Source organism: Arachis hypogaea, chromosome 20 (assembly GCF_003086295.3).
Source record: "Arachis hypogaea cultivar Tifrunner chromosome 20, arahy.Tifrunner.gnm2.J5K5, whole genome shotgun sequence".
Taxonomy (NCBI): Eukaryota; Viridiplantae; Streptophyta; class Magnoliopsida; order Fabales; family Fabaceae; genus Arachis; species Arachis hypogaea.
Window position 1 is genome coordinate 12,425,978 of NC_092055.1, and position 23,602 is coordinate 12,449,579.

Sequence of the window (23,602 nt, forward strand, 5' to 3'; positions counted from 1 at the left end):
AAGCTTAGAGCTGATGTTCAAACCTTCAGACAGAAAGAAGGTGAATCCCTCTATGAAGCTTGGGAAAGATACAAACAGTTGACCAAAAAGTGTCCTTCTGACATGCTTTCAGAATGGACCATCCTGGATATATTCTATGATGGTCTGTCTGAGTTATCTAAGATGTCATTGGATACTTCTGCAGGTGGATCCATTCACCTAAAGAAAACGCCTGCAGAAGCTCAAGAACTCATTGACATGGTTGCTAATAACCAGTTCATGTACACTTCTGAAAGAAATCCTGTGAATAATGGGACGCCTATGAAGAAGGGAGTTCTTGAAGTTGATACTCTGAATGCCATATTGGCTCAGAATAAAATATTGACTCAGCAAGTCAATATGATCTCTCAGAGTCTGCATGGAATGCAAGCTGCATCCAACAGTACTCAAGAGGCTTCTCCTGAAGAAGAAGCATATGATCCTGAGAACCCTGCAATAGCAGAGGTAAATTACTTAGGTGAACCTTATGGAAACACCTATAACTCAACATGGAGAAATCATCCAAATTTCTCATGGAAGGATCAAAAGCCCCAACAAGGCTTTAATAATGGTGGAAGAAACAGGTTTAGCAATAGCAAGCCTTTTCCATCATCAACTCAGCAACAGACAGAGAACTCTGAACAAAATGCTTCTAATTTAGCAAATCTAGTCTCTGATCTATCTAAGACCACTGTAAATTTCATGAATGAAACAAGGTCTTCCATTAGAAATCTGGAAGCACAAGTGGGCCAGCTGAGTAAAAGGATCACTGAAATCCCTCCTAGTACTCTCCCAAGCAATACAGAAGAGAACCCAAAAGGAGAGTGCAAGGCCATTGACATAAGCGCCATGGCCGAACCTGTGAGGAGAGGAGAGGACGTGAATCCCAAGGAGAAAGACCTCCTGGGACATCCAGTGATCAATAAGGAGCTTCCCTCTGAGGAACCAAAGGACTCTGGGACTCATCTAGAGACCATAGAGATCCCATTGAACCTCCTTATGCCCTTCATGAGCTCTGATGAGTATTCCTCTTCTGAAGAGAATGAGGATGTTACTGAAGAGCAAACTGCCAAGTTTCTTGGTGCAATCATGAAGCTAAATGCCAAATTATTTGGCATTGATACTTGGGAAGCTGAGCCTCCCTTGTTCATCAATGAACTAAGTGATCTGGATCAACTGACATTGCCTCAGAAGAGACAGGATCCTGGAAAGTTCATAATACCCTGTACCATAGGCACCATGATCTTTAAGGCTCTGTGTGACCTTGGTTCAGGAATAAACCTCATGCCCCTCTCTGTAATAGAGAAACTGGGAATCTATGGGGTGCAAGCTGCTAAAATCTCATTAGAGATGGCAGACAGCTCAAGAAAACAGGCTTATGGACAAGTAGAGGACGTGTTAGTAAAGGTTGAAGGCCTTTACATCCCTGCTGATTTCATAGTCCTGGATACTGGAAAGGAAGAGGATGAATCCATCATCCTAGGAAGACCTTTCCTGGCCACAGCAAGAGCTGTGATTGATGTTGACAGAGGTGAAATATTCCTTCAATGGAATGAGGACTCCCTTGTGTTTCAAACTCAAGGATCTCCCTCTGCAACCATGGAGAGGAAGCATGAAAAGCTTCTCTCAAAGCAGAGTCAACCAGAGCCCTCACAGTCAAACTCTAAGTTTGGTGTTAGGAGGCCACAACCAAACTCTAAGTTTGGTGTTGAACTCCCATATCCAAACTCTAAATTTGGTGTTGGAGAGTCTCAACAAAGCTCTGCACATTTGTGAGGCTCCATGAGAGCCCACTGTCAAGCTATTGACATTAAAGAAGCGCTTGTTGGGAGGCAACCCAATGTTTATCTAATTCTTATTTTTATTGTTTTTCATGTTTTCTTAGGTTCATGATCATGTGGAGTCACAAAATAAATATAAAAATTGAAAACGGAATCAAAAATAGCAGAAGAAAAATCACACCCTGGAGGAGCATCTGTCTGGCGTTCAGCGCCAGAACAGAGCATGGTTCTGGCGCTGAACGCCCAAAATGGGCAGCTTCTGGGCGCTGAACGCCAGAACAGGCATGGTTCTGGCGTTCAACGCCAGAAATGGCACACAATTGGGCGTTGAACGCCCAAAATGGCCACCAACCTGGCGCTGAACGCCCAGAGTTGGGTACGAAGGCATTTTTACATGCCTAATGGGTGCAGGGATGTAAATGCCTTGACACCTCAGGATCTGTGGACCCCACAGGATCCCCACCTACCTCCACTCACTCTCTTCTCTCTTCTCAATCATCCTCTCTTCCCAATAAACACTCTTCCCCAAAACCCTTCACCTATCACCTCCATCCCTCTTCCCTATTAAACCTTCACCACTCACATCCACCCACTTTTCCCAATAAACCTACCTCATAAACTCCACCTACCTTCAAAATTCAAAACCAATTTCCCACCCAAACCCACCCATATGGCCGAACCGATACCCCCCCTCCCTTCCCTATATAAAGCCCTCCATTCTTCATCAAATTCACACAACACACCCCTCTACACCCTCCTTGGCCGAAACCACATCTCCCTCTCCCTCTCCATATTTCTTCTTCTTCTTCTTCTATTCTTTTGTTTATTGCTCGAGGGCGAGCAATATTCTAAGTTTGGTGTGGTAAAAGCATAGGTTTTTTGTTTTTCCATTACCATTGATGGCATCTAAAACCGGAGAATCCTCTAGAAGAGGGAAAGGGAAGACAAAAGCTTCCACATCCGAGTCATGGGAGATGGAAAGGTTCATCTCCAAAGCCCATCAAGACCACTTCTATGATGTTGTGGCCAAGAAGAAGGTGATCCCTGAGGTCCCTTTTGAACTCAAAAGAAATGAGTATCCGGAGATCCGACATGAAATTCAAAGAAGAGGTTGGGAAGTTCTAACAAATCCCATCCAATAAGTCGGCATCTTAATGGTTCAAGAGTTCTATGCCAATGCATGGATCACCAAGAACCATGATCAAAGTAAGAACCCGGATCCAAAGAACTATGTTACTATGGTTCGGGGGAGATACTTAGATTTTAGTCTGGAGAATGTGAGGTTGGCATTCAACTTGCCATACATGGAAGAGAACGCACGCCCCTACACAAGGAGAGTCAACTTTGATCAAAGGTTGGACCAAGTCCTTATGGACATATGTGTAGAAGGAGCTCAATGGAAGATTGACTCCAAAGGCAAGCCGGTTCAACTAAGAAGATTGGACCTCAAGCCTGTAGCTAGAGGATGGTTGGAGTTCATTCAATGCTCAATCATTCCCACTAGCAACCGGTCTGAAGTTACTATAGACCGGGCCATCATGATCCATAGCATCATGATTGGAGAAGAGGTGGAAGTTCATGAGATCATACCTCAAGAACTCTACAAGGTGGCTGACAAGTCCTCCACCGTGGCAAGGTTAGCCTTTCCTCACCTCATCTGCCACCTATGCAATTCGGCTGGGATTGACATAGAGGGAGATATCCTCATCAAAGAGGACAAGCCCATCACTAAGAAAAAGATGGAGCAAGCAAGAGAGCCCAGTCATGGAGCTCAAGAGGCGCAAGAAGCTCATTTCCATGAGATCCCTGAAATGCCTCAAATGCACTTTCCTCCACAAAACTATTGGGAGCAAATCAACACCTCCCTAGGAGAATTGAGTTCCAATATGGGACAACTAAGGGTGGAACATCAAGAGCACTCCATCATGCTTCATGAAATAAGAGAAGATCAAAAAGCAATGAGGGAGGAGCAACAAAGACAAGGAAGAGACATAGAAGAGCTCAAGGACATCATTGGTTCCTCAAGAAGGAAACACCACCATCACTAAGGTGGATTCATTCCTTGTTCTTGCTTTCTCTGTTTTTCGTTTTCTATGTTATGTGCTTATCTGTGTTTGTGTCTTCATTACATGATCATTAGTAGTTAGTAACTATGTCTTAAAGTTATAAATGTCCTATGAATCCATCACCTCTCTTAAATGAAAAATGTTTTAATTCAAAAGAACAAGAAGTACATGAGTTTCGAATTTATCCTTGAACTTAGTTTAATTATATTGATGTGGTGACAATGCTTCTTGTTTTCTGAATGTATGCTTGAACAGTGCATATGTCTTTTGAAGTTGTTGTTTAAGAATGTTAAATATGTTGGCTCTTGAAAGAATGATGACTAGGAGACATGTTATTTGATAATCTGAAAAATCATAAAAATGATTCTTGAAGCAAGAAAAAGCAGCAAAGAACAAAGCTTGCAGAAAAAAAATATAGGCGAAAGAAAAAAAAATAGGCGAAAAAAAAATATAGAAAAAGCAAGCAGAAAAAGCCAAAGCTCTTAAAACCAAGAGGCAAGAGCAAAAAGCCAATAACCCTTAAAACCAAAAGGCAAGGGCAAATAAAAAGGATCCCAAGGCTTTGAGCATCAGTGGATAGGAGGGCCTAAAGGAATAAAATCCTGGTCTAAGCGGCTAAACCAAGCTGTCCCTAACCATGTGCTTGTGGCGTGTAGGTGTCAAGTGAAAACTTGAGACTGAGCGGTTAAAGTCAAGGTCCAAAGCAAAAAAAGAGTGTGCTTAAGAACCCTGGACACCTCTAATTGGGGACTTTAGCAAAGCTGAGTCACAATCTGAAAAGGTTCACCCAATTATGTGTCTGTGGCATTTATGTATCCGGTGGTAATACTAGAAAACAAAGTGCTTAGGGCCACGGCCAAGACTCATAAAGAAGCTGTGTTCAAGAATCATCATACTGAACTAGGAGAATCAATAACACTATCTGAACTCTGAGTTCCTATAGAAGCCAATCATTCTAAACCTCAATGGATAGAGTGAGATGCCAAAACTATTCAAGAGGCAAAAAGCTATAAGTCCCGCTCATATGATTGCAGCTATGTTTCATTGATAGTTTGGAATTTATAGTATATTCTCTTCTTTTTATCCTATTTGATTTTCAGTTGCTTGGGGACAAGCAACAATTTAAGTTTGGTGTTGTGATGAGCGGATAATTTATACGCTTTTTGACATTGTTTTTAGTATATTTTTAGTAGGATCTAGTTACTTTTAGGGATGTTTTCATTAGTTTTTATGTTAAATTCACATTTCTGGACTTTACTATGAGTTTGTGTGTTTTTCTGTGATTTCAGGTATTTTCTGGCTGAAATTGAGGGACTTGAGCAAAAATCAGATTCAGAGGTTGAAGAAGGACTGCTGATGCTGTTGGATTCTGACCTCCCTGCACTCAAAGTAGATTTTCTGGAGCTACAGAACTTGGAATGGCTCGCTTCCAATTGCGTTGGAAAGTAGACATCCAGGGCTTTCCAGCAATATATAATAGTCCATACTTTGGCCAAGAATTGACGACGTAAACTGGCGTTCAACGCCAGCTTTCTACCCAAATCTGGCGTCCAGCGCCAGAAAAGGATCCAAAACCAGAGTTGAACGCCCAAACGGGCACAAATACTGGTGTCCAACTCCACAAATGGCCTCTGCACGTGCAACACTCAGGCTCAGCCCAAACACACACCAAGTGGGCCCAGGAAGTAGATTTATGCATCAATTACTTACTCATGTAAACCCTAGTGACTAGTTTATTATAAATAGGACCTCTTACTATTGTATTAGACGTCTTTTTGACCACCTTTGGATCCTGGATTGTATTTTGATCCTGTGATCACGTTTAGGGGGCTGGCCATCTCGGCCATGCCTGGACCTTTCACTTATGTATTTTCAACGGTAGAGTTTCTACACTCCATAGATTAAGGTGTGGAGCTCTGCTGTTCCTCAAAGATTAATGCAAAGTACTACTGTTTTCTATTCAATTCTTCTTATTTCGCTTCTAAGATATCCATTCGCACCCAAGAACATGATGAAGGTGATGATTATCTGTGACGCTCATCATCCTTCTCCCTTATGAACGCGTGCCTGACAAACACTTCTGTTCTACATGAATTAAGCTAGAATGAGTATCTCTTAGATCTCCTAACCAGAATCTTCGTGGCGTAAGCTAGAATGATGGCGGCATTCAAGAGAATCCGGAAAGTCTAAACCTTGTCTGTGGTATTCCGAGTAGGATTCAATGATTGAATGACTGTGACGAGCTCCTAACTCGCGATTGCAGGGCGTTAGTGACAGACGCAAAAGGATAGTAAATCCTATTCCAGCATGATCGAGAACCGACAGATGAATAGCCGTGCCGTGACAGGGTGCGTGAGCATATTATTCACTGAGAGGATAAGATGAAGCCATTGACAAGGGTGATGCCTCCAGACGATTAGCCGTGCCGTGACAGGGCATTGGATCATTTTCCCGAGAGATGACCGAAAGTAGCCATTGACAGTGGTGATGTATCACATAAAGCCAGCCATGGAAAGGAGTAAGACTGACTGGATGAAGATAGCAGGAAAGCAGAGGTTCAGAGGAACGAAAAGCATCTCCATTCGCTTATCTGAAATTCTCACCAATGAATTACATAAGTATCTCTATCCCTATTTTATTATATAATATTCGAAAACACCATTATCACTTTATATCTGCCTGACTGAGATTTACAAGGTGACCATAGCTTGCTTCATACCAACAATCTCCGTGGGATTCGACCCTTACTCACGTAAGGTATTACTTGGACGACCCAGTGCACTTGCTGGTTAGTTGTATCGAAGTTGTGACAATTATGAATTAAGATCAGAGCACCAATCTTTGGAGCCATTACCAGGATTTGTTCGAGCCTGGAGATCACAATTTCGTGCACCATTCAGCAATCTTCTTTTTCAACTCAGCCTTTTCTTTCTCTTCAACTTTGTATTTTTCAAACTCTTTTGCAGCTTCCTTGTTAAAAATAGCACTGCACGTTGGACACATAGCAATGGTGCTATCAGATTCTTTAATTCTCAATAAAAAATCTAACAAATCCTCAACAGGACGAGGATAAACTGCCTTCTTGTCTTGCTAAAAAATCCTTAGGTCTTTATTTTCATCTTGAGCACTAGTCATTGTAGCGTCAATTCCTACCATGTTGATTGACAAATTGAATGACTCAAAATAATTTGAATCAGCAGCAAACGGTTCAGTGTCCACCTTCATAACAGTGTTATCCTCAAACTTCAACCTTTCCTCCTCAATGGCTTTTTGTATTAAATTCCTAAAACTGACGCAATTATTAGTGGTGTGTGAGAATACCTGATGAAACTTACAAAATTTTTTATTCTTTATTTCATTAGCCGAAGGCATCTTTTTTTCTTCCGATAAAATAAGCTGCTTATCTTTTAATAAAACTTCAAATATTTGATCTGCCTTAGAAATATCAAAAGAATAAGTCTTATTTTCAACTTTGGAATATGAAAAAAAATTTTCTTTTCCTTTAATAGGCTTCAAAGACTTGCACACATAAGGAGGACCTCCATGTAATTCAGCAATATAAACTTCTTTATCATCTGAATCACTATTATCGAAAAAATAATCAACATATGCAACTTTTTTAGAACCTTTTTTAAAATTTTCTTTTTCTTTCTTAATTTGCTCTATTTGTCTTACTCTCTCAACTAACTGAAAAAGGTCTAAAGTATGTTGATTAACATATTTTTTTCTAACTCTAAATTCTAGCCCATTAGTAGCCATTTTGACAACTTCAGTTTTTGGGATCGGAGTAAAACACTTATTTCTCATGTTTCTAAACCGTGCCAAATAAGTATAAATGGATTCTCCCTCTGCACATCTGACAGAAAATAAATTCGTAAGGCTAACTTTCTATTCACTTCGAAAAAATTAATCATGAAAATTTCTTTCTAACTGAGTCCAAGAATGAATGAAATTTGATCTTAAGTTAAAGAGATAAGACCCCGAATTTTTAAAAATTAAATAATTAACTATTTATAAGTTATTATATTATATTGAGATATAATTTAAAAAAAATTATTTTTAACAAAAATAATTAAATAAAATAAAATTAATTATTAAAGTTTATTCTATTAATTTAAAATATTTATTAGAAATTATTTTGATAGACAAAAATTAAATTTATTATTATTATTATTATTATTATTATAAAGAAAAAAAACTTGGCCGAAGCCATTAGGGGGAACAAAAGGAAAAGAAAGATTGGCAATGTTATATATACCATGCATTAACATAATAATAACACATACACATATTCATTTCCCTTGATAAATATTTTGACACCTAACCACCATAGCCTTGCCAAATCATCATCAAATTCATTAAGCATCTTCTTTAATTCATTATGGTAATCACTGAACGTTCATTTTATCAAAATGAAGAGAGAGACCGAATTGCATGCTGAAACCGTAAGCTCTTCTCATTTCTTTCCTCTTCGATTTCTTTTAATCCGCAATTCTAATAAAAAATTTAATCTGGTAAAAGTGTTCGTATCCTCCTCCTCTACACGTTGACGTTATTTTTGTTTGGTGAAAGCTGACGGTGACGTAGCTTCTCTTTCCCTTGAATTCGGCCAACTGGAGTTCTAGAAGACACAGATAATTTCTGACGTTTTTTTCTTCAGTAGCTCGGTCAAAAAGTTCTTCCGAAATTTTTGTTGACTTTGACTTCATACAGAGGTAGAGAGTTTTATTTTGAAATTAACTGTTTTAAATTATGAATGTTACGGAAGTCTAGTGGATATTTGCAAATAATTTACGATTACTTGGAATGACTGAATAATGAGTTTGAATTGAGGCTGTGGTTGATATTGGTTTTCTGATTTTGATAAAGTTGTTAAAATTCTGATTTTGTGTGATTATGATGAATTCGTTGAGTTGTGGCTGTGAAAGGTGATTAAATTAGTGTTACTTGTTAAATTGTAATATGATGAGTTAATTATTGAAGAAATTGTCGTACTGATAATTGTTGAATGGAGTTGGATTTGAGTTTGGTTTGGAAGTTATGAATCTGAGAGAGCCCCCATGGGTGGTGAAGTTCAATTTTTAAAAGGAGATTCTGCCCGATTTTATGTAAAAGTAACCAAAAAAGTAGTTTTATTTCGAAAATCTGATTTATAAATTTATTTTGAAATATGATTTTATAGTAGAAAATATTTTATTTACATATTTATTTATATTGAGAAACGGATTTTATATTGAAAATTTATTTTATTAGTAATAAATTGAGAGTTAGAAAAGATTTTGACATTGGACCTAGTTGGAATTTCAGATTTATAAATGTTGTGGATATTGGAATTAGTTTGAGTTATTAGAAATGATTGAAAAGAGGTTGAAAATGGTTCAGTTGGAACCCGAAAAGGGTGGCTAAGCCCGAGTTTTAGGGGAAGTGCTGACGAAATTTTATAAAATCTGAGGTTTTATTTGAAAAGTTATTTTAAAAGATTTGGTTTTAGAAAATTAAATTATTTGAGATTTATTTAGTTGAGAAAAGGTGTATTCTATTTTTTTAAAACTCGATTTATTAAGAAAAACATAATATGTTAAATCCAATTTTGTAAGGAGAGATTTTGTTTTAAGTGTTGTTTTGAGCTCAGTTTTTAAAGAAAAGGAATCTCTGCCACAGGAGAGTAGAGAACAAGGATTTAAAGGATATATTAACTTAAAGAGATTGTCTGCCACAGGAGAGCAGATGTGATATTGTTTGGGCCTTAATGCCAAATGTAAAGTGGGGACGCCCACACACTGAGAACTTTTTTCCAGATGTACGCTTATTGATTTGGAGAGTCACACTGTATGCGGCCTAGCCGTACGACTTATAAGCACATTGTATGCATCTGGAAAGCTATATCTGGGACTTGTGCCCGGGTAATGTCGGGAGCGGGTAGGCAATCGACATATGAGCTCATGGCCTACGTTAGGAATAGACATGCATCATGTTGTTTGCACATTTGTATTCGGTTATGTTTGCTTGTATTACTTCTCTGTGATTATGCTGTTTGACTTGTTTGTATGTTGGTTTGAATCCCTTACTTGTGCTGTTAGTTCACGGATGTATTGAGGTGAGATGTTGTGGTTGAAAAATGATTATGTAGCTGAGAGATGGTTAGTATGGCTAATTTTGTGATTAAAATCTGTTTTGAGTTTAGAAATTTAAAGAAAAATAATTACTTATCTAAAGTCGAAATAAAAGTATTTTCAAAGGTTTAACAAAAATAGTTTTACTAAGTAAGTTAATTGTTTGCAATTTATTTCATTACTCTTACGGCATTCTCATTCTCTACTGAGAACGTGTGGTTTGTTCTCACCCCAAATTCGAAGATTCAGTTTGAAGCCGCGGGCGGATATTAGCCTTATTTGAGTTAAATTTATGTGTTGAGTTGCTTTCATAGAATTTTCTCGCCCTTGTTATTAAAGATTTTATTTTATGTAGAGGGATAGGAGTTGTAACTAAGTTTTATTTGAATTCTATTGTATGATATTTATTATTATTAATAACTATGTGATTAGTATTGCTTGAGGATCTTTGATATATGATTTTAATTAATAAAAGTAAACTTTCAGGCATTTTCTTAAAAATTGAAACGCGATATCGAACTAAAGGCTTAATATTAAATAGTAAACAAGGAAAGTAGATTAGTAATACCTTATCTTTAGTACGATCATGACGTACTAAAAGTTAGGGTGTTACAGGAGAACCACGTAAATACATTTTTTGTTAAAGAAGAAGGAAAATATCTCATCTTGAGATATTCATTAGAAGTTGCTTCCCCAATTTCAACAGTATATCGAGCAATATGCTCTACTGTTGACTCGTTTTCTTCTCCAGAAAATTTTGTAAGGGATTTTGGAATTTTCCAACCTCTTGAAAGCTCTGCTTGTTGGACACATTCAAGAAAAGTAGACACGAAACATAGCCTATTTAAACAACCAACATTAAATCCCAAACGGTTTAAAACTTGTTCAACATTCCTAGCTAGATTATAATGCCCCTAAGTTTTTTTTGTCTAAGTCTTTCCAACATATCATAAGCATTTTGACCATGTCTAGGCATATGAACGTCATAATTAGGAATTGCTCCACCATTTTAGTTGACATTATTAATCCCTAAACCATAGTTATTATTTTCTTCTAAATTTACCACAGTAACAATTTTATTAACTTACCTATTTAATTGTTTAATTCTAGTGTTTATGTTTTCTAAAAGAGGATTTAAGACTGTCACTATTTAATGAGTTAACATGTTTACTAGATCATGGTGGCTTTCATCCATCTGTTGCCTAATATTTGCTAAAGATCCAACAGTTTGACTAGGTTGATTAACAAACATTGCTCTTGATATGTCAGAAAACACAGGCCTAGAGTTCTCTACCCTAGTAACAGTGGGTGTAGTAGAATTAGATGCGTTGTTATTTCCTATGTTAATAGCATGTGAAAAATTTTGTTGTGATATATATGAACCTGACACCCCAGAAATAGGTACATTTGACATGCCATATGGATTCTGGTAAAGAGAATTTTGAAAAGTTGAGTAGAGAGGTACAGGCAATCCTTGTGTCACCATGCATGGGGGGCATACCCCGGTGGCAAGCCATAAGGCGGTCACCCCACCCACGGTATTTATATGAGTTGCATTTAACCCTGGATGGGCATGGGCAACGCCATCATGCCTCACTGACAGCAAGGTAGGCTCTGCTTTTGAAATCACAGGAGAATTCTCAGACTCATTTTCTCTAGTCTTATCGCTGGTAGTAGAAGAAGATGCTGCAGATGTATTTGACATGTCAATTGACGCTGATTTTTTGGTCTCTGGAAACATAATCTTTCCACTACGTAACCACATGCAAATTTAAAACTCCTGATTTTTTCTTTTGACAAACTACAATCTATTGACAATGTCCCACTAGGCGTGCCAATTTGTTTTACTCAAATTTTTTTTATGTTTAAAAGAAAATGTGGGTATCTCAATGTCGCAATTGTAACGTCAAATAAAATTAAAAAGAATGAAAGTAACAAATAAACACATAAATGCAAGGTACCAGAGGCAAAGTAAATTACAGAAATTAAAACAAATAAGAAATTAAAGAGAAGATGAAGAAAGAAACACAAACATAAAAAAGAAGAATACGTAAAAGAGAAAAATACATAAAAGTAGAGAAATTTTATTAATAGAAACTGAAAAAAGCAAATTACAAGTGTTTGAGTTCAGAGGAATTACTTAAGATTCCCAATTTTACTCTGTGATGCCAAGGGACTAAGAGTGTTTTGGGTTTCTAAGTGTTTTCTAAAAGAATTGAACTCCCTACAATGTGTTCCTAAAGCGCTATTTATAGACTAAGCTAATGCCAACTGACAGTTACCCTTTGTACATCATTTCTGGAGAATCTGAATTGCATCCGTAACTGTTTTTGCACTCCTTACTTGATGTCAATTCAAAAAATTCAAATAAATAACCAAATTGTCAAATGACCTTTAATTAAAATAAATATAGATATTATATACAGAAACATCACCATGTGACTAATTATTTTTTTCATCATTTTCTTATAAAAATAATATTTTTGTCTAACACTAGGTCTGATCCCAAGTAATGTCAAGTTGTAGGTAGTCAATCGACACTTGCGCAGACTAAACTCATGACCTGTTTAGGAAAAACATGCATCATATTATTTATCACATATTCTCTGTGGTTATATTCTATATTTATTCTCTATGTTACTGTGTTATGTGACTTGTCTTACTTGCTTGTTATTACTGCTTGCTTGCTTTGGTAGACTATAACATTAGTTATAAACAGACTGCGACTATAATCCTAAAGTCGGACTAGTATATCTGTGACTCTCCTGATATAGAGATTTACCCTGGGTCCGATATACGATCTTTTTCCTCCATTGGTATCCTATTGGAAAACCCATAGATTCTCACTCCCTTTCTCTAATTGTTCCTACAGATGCAATTGATGTTGAAGTACATTGTCTTGCTGGAATTGTTTCTTTGCAGAGACCATGTAGTGGAGATACAATTATCTAAGGTGAGATTTGTATTCGCATCAGATGAAAACTCTAACTAACCCTATTGTTTTCGCTCTTTACTATTTTCTTTGGACTTTAATTCACCGTATGAGTTTTCTCTTGTTGAGCCGCACCCAGATGTTTCTCAACATCTACCCTCACCTCAGCCGGAATTTTCACCAAAGTCTCATCTAGAATGATAAGGAAAAAAAAAAGAGGAACCAAAGACACAATGAAAATGAAAAGATTAAGATAAATGATATTTGGATAGTGTTTTTCAACTAGAATGATAAGAAAAAAAAAGGAACAAAAGACACAATGAAAACAAAAAGATTAAGTTAAAAGGATAGTTGGATACTATTTTTTTACTAGACATCTAAGAAACGTATTCTTAGTGACCTAGGTCATCGATGGATTTTTTCTACTAAATCTTCAAAGAACTTGTCATTGACAACCTCGATCAAAGGAACGAAATTGTAATGACCAACATTAAGAGTTAAATTTGATATAAATTTTTTGTTACAAATGCTCCATTTTCTTGTAGTGTAAGTTGGATCGTCCAATTTTTTCATGCAACAAGTAAAGCAATCACTCACCTCATTTGAATACATAAAATTTGTGCATTATAGACACCATAAAATTTATTTATAAAAAACTATTCAAATTACTTATAAAAATGTTTAAACAGTTTTCTAACAGATAAGTCTTAATGTGGGTCAAATCTTCTTAGAATAAAATTATAAAAGCTGAAATTAAATAAAAGATATTACTCCAAAATTAACTGTAACTAATTTAAATCAAATTTAATTTTATTAAATTAGATCATATTTGATTTAAAATTTTAAACTCCTAAAAGTATTACTAAACAAATTAAAATAAAATCTTTTGACAAATTCTATCAACAAATTAAATTTAAATATAGTTAAATAAATTTAAAATTTTAATGACTCTTTAGTTCTTGTTGTCCTCACTTAACTTATTGAGCTTTATCTTTTTTGTTGTGGCTAACAAAATTTATACATTTCTTCATCTATGAATAATTTCAAGTCAATACTATTGCTTTTGAAATAAACTCTTAGTCTCTTTAATTTCCAATATTAACACAACATAATTCTTTTAATAATCAAATTCTTGAATATCACAAAATTATTATTTTCCCCCTTACTTCTAGAATGATGAAAAAAAATTTAAAAATTTGACTTTATTTATAATGTAAATCTAAAAAATTTACAAATGAATTGAATTTTTATTTTTATTTATTTTAAATTAAATAAAAAATTAAATTTAGAATAAAATAAATTATAATTTTATCGTGTTTCAAACACAACATAAACGCTTAATTTGAACTTCTGATATATTTACCATCCACAATATTAAATGATGAATACTTTAAAAAATACTAAAATTTATTATTTAATTTTTTTAACTATCACCTTTAGACAATAACCTAAATTTTTTTAATTTAATGATCTAATAATATGCTTTTAAGTTTTAACACATATTTAAATTTTAAACATTATTAATAATAAAAAATAATAAATTCTATTATCCTCTACCATGCATTATTCTAGTTCAAAACAGGTTTACGGGGATTTGTTGCCACACACCATCCCACCACTAGAACCTCTATATATTGTTATTCGTTATATTATAATCACTTTTTTTTTTTTAATAATTAAAATGAAAAATAAACGAATAAGAAACAGCGCTGAACCAACATTAGCTGAAAATCAAACCAACTCACCTTACCGTGTCTTCTTTTATCTTCTCTTATCTACCACCTTCTGCCTATAAATCCGTATAGTACCCAAAGAACGATTTTCACCAGTACGCCAATCAGCTACACACAAATACATATATACAATAATTAATAATGGATAGTGCTGCTGGAGAGTTCCACGTGAGTGTGACCAATGAAGAGGTGGTAGCAGCGGTTCTACCAACTCAAGAACACTGGCTACCACTCTCTAACCTCGATCTACTCCTTCCTCCGGTAGACGTTGGAGTCTTCTTCTGCTACAAGAACAACAACACAATGGTGATGAATAGCTTTGCATCCATGGTGGGGTGTTTGAAGAAATCGCTGTCTCAAGCTCTTGTGTCTTACTATGCATTTGCCGGCGAAGTGGTGGCCAACACGGCGGGTGAACCCGAGTTGCTATGCAACAACCGTGGAGTTGATTTTGTTGAAGCTGTCGCAGACATTGAGCTTCACTGTCTCAACTTGTACAATCCTGATGTCTCCATTGAAGGGAAGCTTGTTCCCAAGAAGAAGCGTGGCGTGTTTGTGGTCCAGGTAAATAGCAATCATAATATTCATTATCTAGGTCTAATACGGAGATTAAGGTAGTATAACTAACAATAATACATAATGATTAGTTATGCATATCACGAAAAGAGTAACATGCATGGGATAGTCCCATGAAAAGTATACTTTTCCTTTCTTTTTTAATAAATATATAATATAGTACTTGCATATTTATATTTCTAAATTGATAATAACATTTTATTTTTAAATATGATACTATGAATTTAGGAGTGACAATGTTTATTTTATAAAATTGTATTAAATTTAATATTTTAAAATAAAATTTTGAATAAATTCCAAATTAATTCTTAATAAATTTTATATTAGACGATGACGTGAGAAGGTAGAGTTTATATTATAAAATTAGCAAACTACTCTATAATTTTTTAAATATTAGATATATTACTTCCTAAAAAAAAAAAAACTTAAATAAGTCTTTTGTCCTTATTAAAAGTTAACTTTTTCTTTTTTTAGTTTCTACAAAATTTTGCTTGATCTTTTTGTTCAGTGAAATTTAAAAGGTTCTGAGTTTGGCTCTTTTTTATTAGTTTCTTCTTTTAAGTGCTGATATGCCATGAGAATCGATAATATGACAAACTCAAATACATTACGTATTAGCATTTAATCTAGCATATTAATATTTAACGGAGCAAAGCAAACAAACATGACTAAAACCAAAATCTTTTTCAATTTTATTGGACCAAAACCAGCAAAGAATAAGTACAGGAACCAAAACTAAAATACGGTCATTTTATAAGAATAAAAAATTTATTTAAGTAAAAATAAAAATAACAAAGTAGTTACAAAATATTTTTTAAAAAGGACAAACCAGACTTTAATTTTCTTTAAAAATACTTTAGCTAGCAGATGGATGATTAAACTGTTTCATTGGAAACTAATTTGCTTAATATACTTTAAATAATAAAGAAATAAATTATGAATTCTCTTTTGATACAAATTATTTGTCGAAACAAAAATATAATATTAAGGATTAGATATTTCCTCATCTAAATTTTAACACACACATAAATATATATACACCGAATATTTTTTGTTTGGTAACTAATATACACCAGAATATAAAATTTTAGATTGTGAAATTTGAAATAAGAAAATGAAATAGAGTAAATAGTCATTTTTTTATCAAGAAAGATTTAGACGCTAATATTTCTATCCATAAAAGACAAAAATTAAAGTTATAGTTAGAAGATAGACTTTTGCAGATAAAATTATCCGAACACTAAAAAATTAAATACAATTTTTAAATTATCTTCTAATACATGTAACTTATTTATAATTTTTAATTTTATTTCACACCGCCACTCTCCCAATTTCAAACCCTACCACCACTCTCATCTCCAACAACCACCATCACTGCCGCCATCACCATTACCACCTCTATTGCTTTTTGGTCCTCCATGCTTTAGGCCATTGGCAGTGTCGTTGGAATTGTTGGCTGTCAATCTCACTAACCTCAAGGGTAGCAAAGTAGGCTTCGCCTCCAAAGACAACGACGGACTCCACTTTTTCTACGTCAAGTCCTTTCAAAAAATCCCTTACAATATCTCTATCCTCGAAATCAGCAGCGCATTGAGCTCCGCCGAAGCAGAAGCACCCACCGCGGTCCCTAGCTAGATCAACATCATCAACATCATGTCCAATTCGAGAAAGGTTGCAAGTCATTCGCAGACTTGCTCAGACTTTCAAAGGCTTTTCCAACTTTTCAGAATAGCGTGGACGGTGGCTTGACCATGTTCTGCCTCATGGACATACACTATCATGAATAGTTTGATGCCCAAGCACAAGAACCTCACAGACATATAGAAGATATCGGTGTTGCTGTACCACGAAATTTCAGTATACCAGTTACTGCACATGCTGAAGTCAAACAACGGGGTTATGAACACTTTGGCAACAAAAGGAGCAAACAAGTTTGACTTCACGGTGCAGAATGACAGGAAAGACGTGAAGTTTGAGACGAAGGTTGATACGGCGAGCATATATAGTGGGGACATTGATTGACCAAGACTCCTTTGTTGCATACAAGATCAACAAGGTTTTGATGGTGAGGGAGCTCTTTAAGATGGTGATGGTGATGGCGACAGTGATGGTAGTAGTTAGGGATGAAAGTGGTGGTAGAATTTGGAATTGGGGGTGTGGTGGTATAAGGTAAAATTAGAAATTAGAGTTAGATTATATTAGAAGGTAATTTGAGAATTTTATTTAGTTTTTTAGAGTTCGAATAATTTTATTTGTAAAAACCATCTTTTATGGTATAATTTTAATTTTTGACTTTCATAAGTAAAAATGTTAACATCTAAATTTTGTATGATTAGAAATGATTATTTAATATTTTTTTTGGTATCAAATAATATATTAAAAAAAGTGAAGAGATAATATTAAAACTTTAAAAGTAGAAAAAGAAAATAAATTTTTTCTTTCTTTTCTTTTTAATGTTAGAAAGAGAAAAAATTGGTGGATACATTATTTTGTTTTTTTTTTTTAATTTCTCTCTTCAATCAAATAATAAAAAATAATTATTTTTTTATTTTTTTTATTTTGTTTTCTCCCAATTTCCCTTCAAAACAAGCGTAATTGAAATCAAACTAATTGTACTTAACCATGCAGGCAACATCACTCAAGTGCGGTGGGATAGTAGTGGGATGCACATTTGATCATCGAATAGCAGATGCATACTCAGCAAACATGTTCCTTGTATCATGGGCCAACATGGCCCAACCCACCAGGCCCAAGCCCAAGCAACCTTGCTTCCGTCGCTCCCTTCTCAGTCCCCGCCGCCCAGGGTTCATCCACCCCTCCCTCCACAACATGTACATCCCCATCTCCAAGCTCCCACCACCAGCTGCCACCACCACCTCTCTCCTCAGCCGCATTTACTATGTCACGGCAAAGCAGCTCCAACACATGCATTCACTCGCCACCGACAATGGCGCCACCAAGCACACAAAACTCGAGTCATTCTCCGCGTTCTTGTGGAAGATGGTTGCTCGTGCAGCTTCAACAGACATCAAAGGCAAAAAGGTTTGTGTTATGCGTAAAATTAAAACTACCATATTGAAAGATAAAAGAAGCTAATTTAATGACTAACGTTTAAAGAAGTAAAATAATTAGGTGGTTTTTAACCAGTCCACTCCTAATTAACATGTAATTTATCCGGTCAATTTTTAATTAGTTGATTCTTTTGTTTGGTTAGTAATTCTACTAATAATCTAAATTGTTTAAATTTAATTAAATGTAATTTTTTAATCATAATAAGTTTAGTTTACAATTAATTTATTTTTTAAATATACGTCATTGTATTATTTTAAAGAGAACAAAATATATTTTTTATTTTTAATATTTGTAATTTTTTTCAAAAATACTTCTAATTTTTAATTGTATTTAATCTTAATTTATCCTTAATATTTTTTATTTGTATCAAAATTATACCCAAACTGTTAAATTTATTTAAAATATTAAAGACAAAATTAAAAACGTTAAGGACAAAATTAAATAAAAAAAAAACATTAAAAAGAATTTGAATGAAATTAAACATTAAAAGAGTTGAGCCCCATTTTAATCCTTGAGATTGATGAATTGAATTCATTTAGTTCCTAAGATCTCAATTGCTCTAACATAATCTCCTAAATTCAAAAAAATGCACCACGTTGATCCCAAACACATTTTCCGTCACCAGAGCTCAACGCTGTAAATGACGTGGCTTAGTTCTTGTCACACTGGAAAAGAAACATCAGCATCATATATGTTTTAGCGTTAAAGAAAGATTGAAATGATGTCATTTTAGGGCTTTAGAGTAATAAAACGTTACTTCTCCACCCTTTTGATCACTCTTCGTATTCTCTCCTCTAAACTTTAAAACAAAAATATTTCTCTTTCCTATAGCTGAAAGTAACTAGTGGTTGTTGGAAGAGAAAAAATTTGTGGTTGAATATTGATTTTCAAAAAATGTGTATAAGCGTATGCGTGGAGGTTGAACACAACTGCAAGAATTTGTAACTCTGCTCACAGAGGTTAGTGACAAGTGGCAAAAACTTTTTTTGGTGATATTTTTGGAATGTATACATATTTGGCGATGATATTTCTCTATTTTTATTATTTTGATCCTACTTTTATTGAACATGAGTCTATGTTAGAGTTTATTTTTGTTCTTGTGTTATTGGGTGCGAGGGTTTTTATATATGCGCTCTAATTATGATTCTCGACCTCCAAGTATGCAAAGAGAAGAACTAAATTGGTCCAATTACACTTTTCTTTCACGTCATCTAACTGTTATTATATATGTCCAGTGTGACAAGGACTAAGCTACCTTACTTATGGCGTTGAGTTCCTGTGATGAAAAATATGTTTAAGACTAACGTGATATACTTTTTTAAATGTGCGAGATTAAAAATAATTGAAATTTTAAGAACTAAATTAGTGCAATTTATCAATTTCAAAGATTAAAATTAGACTCAATTCAATATTACAGATATTTTTTAAAAAAATCATAAAAATTAGAGACAAAAAATATATTTTACCCATTTTAAAATATATTAGCCCAATCCATATTTTTGAAAAACTTCATCTCTTCCACGGTTTTTTTAAAAAAGGAAAAAAAACTTCTTCCTTGCCTCCCTTACTCATCCTCTCTAATTCGATGGTTCTTTGCTCTCTACCTTCTCTCTATTGTTTTTGCCACTCTAATTTGTCCTTGTGATGCACATCCACGCGCGCTCTTCTATACAAATATATTGTCATTTTTTTATATTAATATTTTACTTCTTGATTTAGGAAACCCCCAAAATTTATATATAATCCAAATATTATGTGGAGTGAGTGTTAGTCTTTTTGCTAAGCATCAATTCAAGGGACAATGATTAGGAAAAAAGAGAGAAGGAAAGAAAGTAGAACGAGATGATTACATATTAAAAATTATCGTCAAATTATTATAGTGCTCATTTGAGCATAATTAAATATTTGTGACATCCAACAAATGATGTAGATATATACAAAGTTAAGTAGCGAGAGAATGGACAGGTGAGGAAGGCAATATGAAACTGGTGTGAGAAGAATTTTCCCTTTCTTTTTCCATTTTCTAAAAAAAAGCATGAAAAGGAAGTAGTTATTGTACAGTTGAACTAGCCTAATATTTTTTTAAAAATAATACAAAACACAGATTTAAAGAATAAGTTAATTACAAACTGATTTTATTATAGTTGTAACATTAATTCTGGTTAAATTTAGACAATTTAAATCAACTCTAGTTATTGACAGTTAAAAGAATCAACCAATCATATATTGACATATCACAAAGATAAAGTATATGTCAGTTAAGAGGGATATGGTATTTTCTTCTTTTTATTTTTTTTTAAATTAAGAAAAAATCTAAAAAGCTTACACTATACAACTAAGCAATTAATTTTTAAAAAAATCTTGATTTAAAAATTTTTAAAAAATAGTTTTACACTAAAAAAATATACCCTCTCACTCCTCTTCATCTCTCTTCTCCTCTTCTTCTGCTTCTTTTATGCCGCTTTCACTTTTTTAGAGTTGAGAAGCGAAAGGATGCTGAGTTGCTGACATAGACGTTAAAAAGTTTTATCCATTTCTCTGGTTGTCGCATTTTTTCAATAATTTGGATGTTTTTTCTTTTAATTTTGGATATATTTTTTAATAATGTTGGACGTTTCTTTTTTTTAGTTTTTGAATAATTCTTTTTAAATAGTTTTGGAGGTGTATTTTTTTTAGGTTTTGGTCGTATCCTTTTTATAGGTTTTGCATGTTTTTTTTCTTATATTTTAGATGTTTTTTCTTTTTAGTTTTGGATGGTTTTTTTAATAGTTTTGGATGTGTCGTTTTTCTAGATTTTAGATGTGTCTTTTTTATAAATTTTGGATGTTTCTTTTTCTTATGTTTTGGATGTTTCATCTTTTTAGGTTTTGGATGATTCTTTTTAATAGTTTTTTTATGTTTTTTTTTCTTAATTTTTAGATATTTCTTTTTCTTATATTCTGAAAAATAACATCCAAAATTTTAATAGAAAAAAGTCTAAAATCATAAAAAAAACCATCTAAAAACTTAACAAAAAAAGCATCTAAAATCATTGAAAAAACATCCAAAATCTAACAAAATAAACATCTAAAATTATAAAAAAAAAATCTAAGATTATTGTTAAAAAAAATTCAAAACCTAACAAAAAAATATATTCAAAACATAACAAAAAAAACATCTAAGATCATGGTAAAAAAAACTCTTCTAATTATGGTAAAAAAAAGAATGTGTCACTTTCAAATGTTTTTTATACTTATATTTTGGATATCTAAATTTTAGAAGTTTTGGATGTTATTTTTGAAAATATACAATTAAAAGTAAATAAAACCAAATTATAAAAAAAAAAACATAATTTTGGATGTTTTTTATTCTTTGATTTTAGATGTTTAAATTTTAGAGATTTTGAGTATTTTTCTAGAAATGTACCACTAAAAATAAATGAAAGCAAATTATTAAAAAAAAAACATCATTTCGGATATTTTTTATACTTATGTTTCGGATGTTTAAATTTTAGAAGTTTCAGATTTTTTTTTTTGCACATGTACATTAAAAAGTAAATGAAAACAAATAATACCTTTGAATTTTGGATGTTTAAATTTTAGATATTTTAGATTTTTTTTTTATAATTTTAGATGTTTATTTTGTTAGATTTTGGATGTTTTTTCAATGATTTTAGATGCTTTTTTTGTTAAGTTTTTAGATGGTTTTTCTTTTAATTTTGGATATTTCTTTTGAATTAATTTTGAATAATTTTTTTAGTTTGTTTGCAGCTGAATTAATAATTGATTGTTATGGAGTGATACCTGTCAATTACCTGATATGATTGTTAAACTAATTCTCTCTTTCATTTTTAATTCATAGAACCTTCCACTTCACAATTGAACACCACACTTATTTTCTATCTTTTCAACTATTATCTATTGTATTCTTGTATTTATTTATTCTAATAATGATGTAGCAGGTTGTTGCCAAAATGGGCATAGTGGTGGATGGAAGGAAGAGGCTAGCCGATAGTGGTGGTAGCAGTTGTGATGGAGAAAAAGGGAAAAAATCACTGATGAATTCTTATTTTGGAAATGTGCTTTCCATACCCTTTGGTCAAAAACTGGTGGAGGAGCTGGTGGAGAAACCATTATGGTGGGTGGCAAATGTGGTTCATGAGTTTTTGGAGGTGGCAGTAACAGAGGAGCACTTTCTAGGACTTATTGACTGGGTGGAAACACACCGGCCGGTTCCTGGGTTGGCGAAGATCTATTGCAGTGGCGCCGAGGAGGGGCCGGCTTTCGTTATATCGTCTGGACAAAGGTTCCCGGAGGAGAAGGTGGATTTTGGGTGGGGGAAGGCTGTGTTTGGTTCTTATCATTTTCCTTGGGGTGGAGATGCTGGCTATGTGATGCCAATGCCAAGTCCTCTTGTGAATGGTGATTGGGTTGTTTACATGCACCTTGTGAAGGAACAATTATACACAATTGAGTCTGAGGCTTCTCATTTCTTTATGCCTTTAACTTGGGAGTACCTTAACCAATGATATACACAAGTGGGAGAAGAACAAGCGGAAGGGATTCTATTTGTGTGTTGGTTCAGATTATTTCAATATGTTTCTTTCTTTATTGCATAATCCTTAAACTTCTTTGAGATGAGATCATTAATCAAAACCAAATACTTGTGTTATATATATATATATATATATTTACATTTACTATATAATGAAACGAGCATAATTTTCTAATTAATTTCTACTTAGATATTTTGTTATTTTAGAGGTTTTTTACATAAACTAAATAAATATTTTATTTATCCTTATGTGTAATTTGTAGAATATTTATTATTTTAAATAGTCATTCACATTTTAAATACGGTACAATAATCGTTTTCATCATAAGTATGTACAATTAATTGTGAAATCGGTACTTATTTTTTTTTTAAATAATTATATTTTTTATTTATATAATTTTTCAAATTCAAATCTTATCTATGAATTTTAAAATTGAAGACTTTAACTTTTGAATAATGCTATACATCCAAATTTTTTTGTTAACAGGGCTACTACACATTCATATAACCATATAACCATATAGGCTTAAGCCTAAATTGTTTCAAGCGCATTAAATGCAGAGTGAGAAACACGCGCCACACAAAAAATGTATCGTTTTTTCATTCGCGCTTCATTATGAACGAACGTTACATCTTCAATACGAAACTAATACCCCAAAACACTCACTCTCTTCGAATCTCTCTGAACATCACTCAAACTTCAATCACATTTTTTGCGGAAATCACTACTGCAAACGAATCAGAAGAAGATTTCGCAAGCAACAACCAGAAACAAATG

At 33.7% G+C, this 23,602-nt stretch overlaps 1 protein-coding gene and 1 non-coding gene across 2 annotated transcripts; one reads left to right on the plus strand and one right to left on the minus strand.

The window, feature by feature from the left end:
• On the minus strand, nt 1–108 carry LOC112787331 (small nucleolar RNA R71). Its single transcript, XR_003194750.1, has one exon. It is a non-coding gene; the product is annotated as a small nucleolar RNA R71 (small nucleolar RNA).
• A 14,561-nt stretch (nt 109–14,669) lies between these two features.
• LOC112782279 (coniferyl alcohol acyltransferase) lies at nt 14,670–23,073 on the plus strand. Its single transcript, XM_025824625.3, has 3 exons — nt 14,670–15,207; nt 17,848–18,261; nt 22,232–23,073. The coding sequence occupies exons 1-3, from the start codon at nt 14,785–14,787 to the stop codon at nt 22,796–22,798; spliced, it is 1,404 nt and encodes a 467-aa protein (XP_025680410.1). The 5' UTR covers nt 14,670–14,784; the 3' UTR covers nt 22,799–23,073.
• The last annotated feature ends 529 nt before the right edge of the window (nt 23,074–23,602 follow it).

Coding starts and splice junctions, on each gene's coding strand:
- LOC112782279 (XM_025824625.3), top strand. CDS start 14,785: ATGGATAGTGCTGCTGGAGAGTTCCACGTGAGTGTGACCAATGAAGAG. Junction 15,208..17,847: donor GTGGCGTGTTTGTGGTCCAG/GTAAATAGCAAT, acceptor TTAACCATGCAG/GCAACATCACTCAAGTGCGG. Junction 18,262..22,231: donor CAGACATCAAAGGCAAAAAG/GTTTGTGTTATG, acceptor ATGATGTAGCAG/GTTGTTGCCAAAATGGGCAT.